Source organism: Syngnathus scovelli, chromosome 20 (assembly GCF_024217435.2).
Source record: "Syngnathus scovelli strain Florida chromosome 20, RoL_Ssco_1.2, whole genome shotgun sequence".
In the NCBI taxonomy this organism is placed as follows: Eukaryota; Metazoa; Chordata; class Actinopteri; order Syngnathiformes; family Syngnathidae; genus Syngnathus; species Syngnathus scovelli.
Window position 1 is genome coordinate 8050681 of NC_090866.1, and position 9164 is coordinate 8059844.

Here is a 9164-nt window from a genome sequence, read left to right on the forward strand (position 1 = left end):
TTTGGTTAATTGCTTTATATAACATTATATATACATAATAGTGTTACTGTCCCCCAAAATAAAGAACAAGTAATCAAATTCACATTCTTGACACGTACAAAAAATGCATAAAGTTATTAGGTACACTTGAAAATGGTGGTGTACCTAATGGAACGTTCGAGTGACGTCACAGATCAACCAGCCAATCAGGAGGTGAGGGCGGGTGTGGCACTTTTCACTTTCAGTTATGCTTTGGCCATGATTTTTCCCTAATAAACTGGCCTGTTATTAGGTACACTTGAAAATGGCGGTGTACCTAATGGAGTGTCTGAGTGACGTCACTGATCAATCAGCCAATCAGAAAGTGGGGGTGAGGGCGGGTGTGGCACTTTTCACTTAAACCAGGGGTGTTGACCTCCAGTCCTCGAGGGGCCGCGTTCCAATATGTTTTCCAAGTGACCCTCGTTAAGTGCAGGTGCGTGAAAAGTTTTAGCCACTTTCACGTTCAAAAAGAGCTAAAAGTTTTCACGCACCTGCACTTAACGAGGCACTCACACGGACACTCCATTAGGTACACTGCCATTTTCAAGTGTACCTAATAACAGGCCACTTTATTAGGGAAATATCATGGTCAAAGGTCACAGGTGTCAAGCTCCAGTCCTCGAGGGGCCGCGTTCCAATATGTTTTCCAAGTGACCCTCGTTAAGTGCAGGTGCGTGAAAAGTTTTAGCCACTTTCACGTTCAAAAAGAGCTAAAAGTTTTCACGCACCTGCACTTAACGAGGCACTCACACGGACACTCCATTAGGGACACCGCCATTTTCAAGTGTACCTAATAACAGGCCACTTTATTAGGGAAATATCATGGTCAAAGGTCACAGGTGTCAAGCTCCAGTCCTCGAGGGGCCGCGTTCCAACATGTTTTCCAAGTGACCCTCGTTAAGTGCAGGTGCGTGAAAAGTTTTAGCCACTTTCACGTTCAAAAAGAGCTAAAAGTTTTCACGCACCTGCACTTAACGAGGCACTCACACGGACACTCCATTAGGTACACCGCCATTTTCAAGTGTACCTAATAACAGGCCACTTTATTAGGGAAATATCATGGTCAAAGGTCACAGGTGTCAAGCTCCAGTCCTCGAGGGGCCGCGTTCCAACATGTTTTCCAAGTGACCCTCGTTAAGTGCAGGTGCGTGAAAAGTTTTAGCCACTTTCACGTTCAAAAGGAGCTAAAAGTTTTCACGCACCTGCACTTAACGAGGGAATCTTGGAAATCATGTTGGAATGCGGCCCCGAGGACTAGACCTTGACACCTGTGACCTTTGACCATCATAATTGTTTTTTTTTTAAGCCATACTATCTATGGACAGTTTTTATTATTTAAAAAAAAAAAGAGGCTATATGAATGCAGTCATTTTGCCATATTAGTATCTCGTTCTAAACATAATAGTCAATGACCAAAACGTAGAACCCTTATTCATGGCAATTTTGTTTATATTTCTGTGAGACATTAAACAAACTCAAGACAACGTATAACTTTTGCTATTATGGTGCATTTTCCAACCACCAGATGGCGCTATTTAGCCACTATATCCTGTAAACCTATCTAGAACTCAACTGGAATACACTGAAATCACAGCAATATAAATATAACAACCACGTTGTTCTCCACATACATCGTTTTTCTTTGAACTTTATAAACCTTGAGAGAAGCATCAACGGAAATCATGTTTAAATTTGAAATAATTACCCAACATGCTTTTATTAGTACTTTATTTGACCATTAGGACGTTCAACTGCTCACAGGTACATGAGGGCATGTTTGTATGCTCTCTGGACATTGCCATCGATGAGTAATTACAGTATTCAATATTCTTTTGCAACATAATGCAAGTGGTGTTTTAAGACAAGTGAGCTAGTCTTATTGATCATTTGATTTCTGAGCTATGCAGAGACATTCATCAGCATAATGATCCTAAATAAAACTGTTTCTGGTATTTTGGCAACATGTCATTATTATTTGCATTAATATGTAGATGGACTGGTGTAGGTAAACCCTGAAGATTGCTTCCAAAGACTTAATCCGATGAAAGCAACAAAATATTCAATCAGCTGTACATGCATTGACTTACAAGACATTTTCTTTCAATGTAAAACACAGACAAAATGATGTAAAAAATAATCCATAATTCAAACAATGTTAAAACTCAAAAATAAATGATTGTAATATTGAGACACACATATTAACATTACGTGAAAAAAAAAATTTTTGAACCATGTATGCAAAAAAAAAAAAAAAACCCAGCGTTCTAAGTACAAAACAAGATTAAAAATCATCTTGGAGGATTTGGGAGGAAAATTCAGTCTTTCTTAAACAGGCATTTAAAAATAAACGGCACAGCTTATTAAACGTAGCCTCCCCAGTTTTTAACCCTGGTAATCATTGGGCTTACGAACAGAGCATCACAGTGATGTAACCTCAAAACACAGTCTTCTATGTACAACAAACAGCCTGAACCTTTTTTTTTTTTAACCACTTGCTATGCTCAGTGCCATAATTCAGTGCTGCAAAGACAACAAAAAAATGATATTTGCAACAGCGGCTCCCCAGAAACAAAACATTCTCTTGCATGACTAAGTTCCTCACAACTGCTTCCCACTTGCGCAATCTCTGTCCGCACGCCAAACATGCGCTCAAAGCGTGCAATTTTATCTTCAAAAAGATTCAACAGGCTCGAATCGCCATCCTGTGCCTGCAGCAGGACCGCAAACGGACCCGTTTGGACCCTCTTCCAGTCCTTTATGAGTTGTTGCGACAGCCCACAGCGAGGCTCGCTGTGTAGTTGTGAATGCCAAGGCTTTGTTTCATCTCACAAAGCTCCTTGCGTCACAGTTAAAGACTGCTCGCGCTTTACCTGCCTTTATTTGTAGCAGTGCTTAGCCTCGTTCCCCTTTTTTGGACATTGGCGCACATTTAGAGAGATCATTAAAATGGCCTCTTTCAGGAAACATAAACAGAGGGGAGGGCGAGGTGAGTTGTGAAGGACATACGCAACAGCATAAGCGGACGCCATGTGGAAATCTCTGAACAGGCTTTCTGTTGTCTTCACGAGTGTTTGATGGTGTATTTGCCTTTCTGCAACTGCGAGATGTACAGCTTGGACTTGGTGCCATCCAGTCGTTTGAACCACACCTCGTCATTGTTGATGGTGGTGATGATAGCGCTGTGTGTGGGGGGGGAAAAGAAAACAGCATCGATAAACAATTAAAAAAGGCGTGTGGTAATTCTTCGCAAGTCTCAAATGGGCTCAGTCAGAACATCAAGCAGCCCCTCCCTATTTAGGCATTGCGTAAGCCGAAGTGTTGTGAAATTCACAAAGAGGCAACCCTTGTACACACATACCTGGTGGGAACTTCATCTTTCCTGTTGATACAGATGGCCTGCCCCCTGCAGTACCACTGGCTGTCGTAGAAAAGACGGCCATCTTCGGATCGTGCGACATGCTGGTGTCGTTCGGTCTTGACTAGTCAGATTTGGACGAGGAGAGAAGTGAGGGGGAAATATGAATAAAGTGAGGACTTCGCAAAACACAGCGTAGCGAATGGTCTTGTGCAGTACGAACCTTCCGCCTTCACCCTATGCGGCCCGAGAGACGCCATGGCCTGAGAACAAACGACACATCACATATCTCGATAGTCACTCCCGAGTCACTTTTTAAATGATTACTTTTCTGATTGCGGTCCAGTCTTCCAGAATATCCAGATCTTGCAGCATGTAAACGATATAAGGCCGTGGGAAAAGGCTGTTAAAGAAATGCGAGGCTACGTAGCAGAAAAGGAGGTCGAGTGGTGAGATGATGGAAAAGGATATCAGAGACAACGACAGGCTTCTTCTTCTTGATGGGGCAGAATGGGTCTTTCTTCTTGTTTTTCCGGGAATGCAGGCCATCATTCCACAACTCTGGAAAATCCAAGAGGACGGATTAGAGCCGAGACTTTTTGGCCACGATGCACTATGAAGACAAAATATCGCTTTAACCAGTGAAATAAACGATCAGTGGTTGGACTCTTCAGTTCCACTTAAAATCAGAGCTTTGGAAAATGTCCCAACGCTTCCAACTTTGTGGGGAAAGTTTAGGGGAAGGCCAGTTCACGTCCGCAAAACAAAAGTCCGTACAGGTTGGAGGAGTTTGGTGTGGAGCAATGTCAAGGGACCTCAACCTCCACAACATCTTTGAGAACATCGATTGTGAACCAGACCCCCTCATGACCAACCACAAAAACGTCACAAATTATTCTTATGCGGGAAGGAAAAAAATAATAATTTTACTTGCACCCTCTGGTCATAAATCAATTGTGCTCTGGATTGGTTTAGATCATATGTGGCAGACAGAACTACTTTTTTGGGGGCACCACAGGGTTCAATCACAGGGCCGCTGCTTTTCTCCTTCACTTTCATTCATCCTGGTGACATGGCTACTACAACTCCCAATACTTAGTTGCTTTTTGCACATTTTTATGGCCGCCTTTGTACCTGAGGTGATGTCAATACTGTGTCTATCTTCCTCCAGTCGTCTTATCTTCTCCTCCAGCTCGCTCTGCACTGTGTCAAACAGCAGCAGCTTTTCACTCTGGGGAAACACATTAGTTAACACATACAAAGTATTCATCTGTTTCCACAGACACTGCGAGGGAAAAGGCATTCGTCCTGGATTACAAAATGACATAAATTGCCTCATTTCTGTCAACTTTTTTTTCTTACCTCCCAATGCTGGCAGGCTGCCTGGATCTCACAGTCATACTTGTTCTTCACTGACTCCAAGCACAGTTCTTTATAGATGCCTGCACCAAATCAAATCAGAAGTTATGAATCAGGAAGATATATTAACGTGCAAAGAAATGCAATACTTCTGAGGAAGAAGTAGAAAACTGTTGGTAGAAATAAAATGGTTTTAGAATTCCTTTTCATGGTAGTTAATAACCTGCGTGAAGCTGGCCCCCCAACCCAAAGCAAAATTTAAGGAAAATAGTCTGCTTCGTTTGTGCTGTGAACATTTTCGTTTGTGCTGCAACGGTTTTTTAGTTATAAAAGATTATTTTATAGGTCATCCAGAGTTCACCCACGCCCGCCATCTGCTCAAAATGGTACCGTTTGTTTGTGCTTCGTTTGTGCACAAACTGTACTGATTTAAAAACAAAAGCACCACGTTAACTAAAGTTCAAACGGGCAATTTGATCAAATACAAATGTTCAACCCAGACTACATCTGAATTTACAGAAATTCTCATGTTCAGTTCCGACTGGCAGTATTTGTTGTACCAATATCTAGAGTAATTGGTATAAATGAGCATGAGCAAAAGGTAATGTGTCATCAACATTGTTTTTTTTTAAATACTTATTTGTCATTTTGCCTTGGAAAAAAATGATTGCTCAAGGCTTCAGTGCATGTCAACAAAGTCATACCTGCCACTTTGGTTCTGATCTGCATGTTCTCTTGCAGGTTGGCTAAAGGTTCCAGATATTCCTGAGCACATCCTGCCATCACTTCCTGCAACTTGACATCCACCTGGCTTAGACGTTCCTTATACAATCTAGAGAAAATTTGAAAAGTAGCAGGATATGAAACAGAAGTTAATAATGTTGTGTGCACAGTACAAATTTTTTTGTAATAATATGGTTTTGATTGTGTCCTCAAGTCATTCCTGACGTTGAGAGAGAGGAGACTTACTGCTCCTTCAAGTCTGTGAATTGTTTCTCCAGAGTGGTCATCTCGTCCAGGCACTCCATCCTTCTCCTCTCACAGTCTTCATCATCCATCTCTGGTCACATGCGAAGAACATGATTTTGGATATTTTAATAAGGATTTAAACAGATTTCGAACTCAAGGGCTAAATGCTACATTAATGAGGATAGTATTGAGTGAATTTAACAGGAGGATAATTTTAGGCCTGTTCTCCTACCCGAGCTGTCTCCATCTTCAGACACCGACGTGCTAACCGTGTCCTCCTCGTCAGTGCTGCTACCGTCTTGCTCCGGAAAGTCCACCTCCATTTCCTCGTGGTTACTTTCTTTCTTTTCCCGGGAGTGAACCGGCATTACGACGTACAATGGATTTATTGTAACGCCGTTGCTAGTTCTAACACCAGTGAGAAGCGATGTTGTAATTCGGTTCGCTAACCGGTTAGCAACACCGCACCAAGACAGCTGGGAACGCAAACATGGCTCCCGTTGACCAATGAGAAGAGGTTTTACTCACACTGTCCAATCAAATGTTGGTAATGCGGAACTAGCAGGAACGAGGTGTGTTCTGGGATTTGTAGTTTCACATGCTGTCAAGGTTGTGAGAACGCACCTCGATTTATGTTTGACTAAGTTGATTAATATTCTAATGTGTGCACAACATACCTTGATTATTCATGTAACGTAATTTGAACAAAAATTTGAAGGGTGGAAAAAAAGAAAATATTGCATACAGATAAAATTATACTGTAACAAAAAAAAAGATTTAACTGTGCCAACACTGGTAGTAAGAGTAAGAAGTAAGGCACCCATGACGTCATCATCATCAGTTGGAAACCACATTTGAGCAAGCATTTACGTCGATATGCGTACGCTAACAGACAAAACAAATAAACAACCACTTTTGATAGAGCAAAACAATTTTGTCATTTGATTGTGGTTTGTCACACTACCCCACAATTTCCGTGTTGTGTCTGCTATTGTGATCCATTTTCATTGCATGAAGGTCAGGGAAACTTTGCTGTCTAATATGTGTAGGACTCTAATGTGCAAGCAGAAAGTCTGATCTTTCACAATCCTAAATTTGTCTCAAACAAGTAAAGTTGTGCGGACAACCGTGAGAATAATCTCAGATGCTGGATTAAAATAGCATCCAGGAGAGTAGCACAAACATAACAGTAACACAGTCTGGCTTGGAAAAATGTCTATTCTAACAATGAAATTGGAGAATGGAGGGAGAGAGCGAGGCCAGCCTGCAAAAGATAACAAATGAGCAAAAATGTATCATAGTAAAATAAAAGTAATATAATAATAATGTTTTCTAACTCAAAAATGGGTAGTGTTACCACCAAATAGGAACTATGAACCCTCATTCATGCATGACAGAGAAAATATGCCAAAGGTTAGTTGTTAACAAAGGTTTCATGATGTGTACATGAGATGATATCAGGCGTAAAGACAGTTGTGATGTCCAGACATGTGGGTTTTTGCTGACGCACAATGTATTTCAATTGAAACTCGGCCTTGGTGTCCATGGCAACCAAGCGTAAACACGCAGCAAAAGTACTTGGCTGTGCAACTTTAAACCTCCAAAGATGTGAGTGGAAGTCCCGTTTTGTGTCAATAGCAGTTCTGGTTGTTTTATTGGGGTTAAATGAGCTCAAGTGACAGGGGACAGGATGTTCTCAGTTCCTTTGTTACAACATTTGGCAAAGATTGAAGATTGCTTGGAATGCTAAAGGAGGAGATTGCGTGCATGATTGTGAGTGGCATTTCCCTGACGTGACTCGCACTCAAATATACTGGGTGTGTTTGTTGGGTAGAACTCCCTGTGCTCGGATACCGTTGCTATGTTAGCATAGGTAAATCCCCGGTAACAACAAAGCAGTTGGCTAGAGACAGGTAGAGCAACTCTACGGGGATCCATCAAATTTCCATTCTCGAAAGTTTCTGTAACAAAGCAACAATACAAAAAAAAAAATCCCAGGGCAAATTGTGACAAATGCGTGAATTAGTCTACATAAAATTCAAAAGCTGCAGTGCATGTTAACATTTACAAATAAAGGCAAGTCCCAGACATCCTCTTGTGGCACATGAAATGAAGTGTTGGTTTCACAAGACTTGCACTGTACAAACTTGAGAATTTTCAACCCACCTCTGCAGACATTATGCAGACGCAGGGGGGAGTTTTGAAAAGCTATTTTGTTAATGAATTAGAATTGTATATTTGAAATTAAAAGGCAGATGTTAAATAAAAAGCAAATTTAGCAATCCATGCTTGGAGTAATTAGTTTATTAAATACATTAGGATATTGTAACTATCTAGTTCAGAAGCTTTTTTCTGCACACACTACCAAACTATTAAACATAACTTTTTAATGTAATATTATTTTATTGCACGTTTTACACAAATAAATCATGCAACCATACTGTGATCATTATTTAAAAAAAAAATGCTGAAGATGAAAGACAGGAATAAAAAACTTAAAATTAAAACATTTCATGCAGATCTTCATGTCTATAGAGGAAAATAAAAACGTACTTTTCATATTTCATAAAAATCAGTGGAAGTAAAATACAACTTGATGCCATCCATCCATCCATCCATCCATCTTCTTCCGCTTATCCGGGGTCGGGTCGCGGGGGCAACAGCTTCAGGAGGGACTCCCAGACTTCCCTCTCCCCAGCCACTTCATCCAGCTCATCCCGGGGGATCCCAAGGCGTTCCCAGGCCAGCTGAGAGACATAGTCTCTCCAGCGCGTCCTGGGTCGTCCCCGGGGTCTCCTACCGGTGGGACATGCCCGGAACACCTCCCCAGGGAGGCGTCCAGGAGGCATCCTGATAAGATGCCCGAGCCACCTCATCTGGCTCCTCTCAACGTGGAGGAGTAGCGACTCTACTCCGAGTCTCTCCCGGATGACCGAGCTTCTCACCCTATCTCTAAGGGAGAGCCCGGACATCCTGCGGAGAAAACTCATTTCGGCCGCTTGTATCCGAGATCTCGTTCTTTCGGTCACGACCCATAGCTCGTGACCATAGGTGAGGGTAGGAGCGTAAATCGACCGGTAAATTGAGAGCTTTGCCTTTTGGCTCAGCTCTCTCTTCACCACAACGGACCGGTACAGGGTCCGCATTACTGCCGACGCTGCACCGATCCGCCTGTCGATCTCACGCTCCATCCTCCCCTCACTCGTGAACAAGACTCCAAGATACTTGAACTCCTCCACTTGGGGCAGGATCTCATCCCCGATCCGGAGAGGGCATTCCACCCTTTTCCGATCGAGGACCATGGACTCGGATTTGGAGGTGCTGACCCTCATCCCGACCGCTTCACACTCGGCTGCGAACCGTTCCAGCGAGAGCTGGAGATCACGGCCTGAAGAAGCCAACAGCACCACGTCATCTGCAAAAAGCAAAGACGCGATGCTGAGGTCCCCAAACCGGACCC

General features: G+C 42.4%; 1 protein-coding gene across 1 annotated transcript; it reads right to left on the reverse strand.

Moving 5' to 3' along the window:
* Nucleotides 1–1732: 1732 nt before the first annotated feature.
* Nucleotides 1733–6213, reverse strand: LOC125990150 (breast cancer metastasis-suppressor 1-like protein-A). Its single transcript, XM_049756942.2, has 10 exons — nucleotides 5937–6213; nucleotides 5705–5795; nucleotides 5440–5567; nucleotides 4739–4818; nucleotides 4511–4607; nucleotides 3848–3937; nucleotides 3704–3768; nucleotides 3600–3639; nucleotides 3380–3500; nucleotides 1733–3200 (listed from the first exon to the last, which is right to left on the reverse strand). The coding sequence occupies exons 1-10, from the start codon at nucleotides 6070–6072 to the stop codon at nucleotides 3083–3085; spliced, it is 966 nt and encodes a 321-aa protein (XP_049612899.1). The 5' UTR covers nucleotides 6073–6213; the 3' UTR covers nucleotides 1733–3082.
* Between the last annotated feature and the right edge of the window lie 2951 nt (nucleotides 6214–9164).

Bases quoted from the DNA above. Each gene is read 5' to 3' on its own strand.
- LOC125990150 (XM_049756942.2), bottom strand. From the start codon at position 6,072: ATGCCGGTTCACTCCCGGGAAAAGAAAGAAAGTAACCACGAGGAAATG. The intron at 5,568-5,704 runs GTAAGTCTCCTC...AATTTTCTCTAG, and splicing joins TTCACAGACTTGAAGGAGCA to ATTGTATAAGGAACGTCTAA. The intron at 4,819-5,439 runs GTATGACTTTGT...GATTTGGTGCAG, and splicing joins GATCAGAACCAAAGTGGCAG to GCATCTATAAAGAACTGTGC.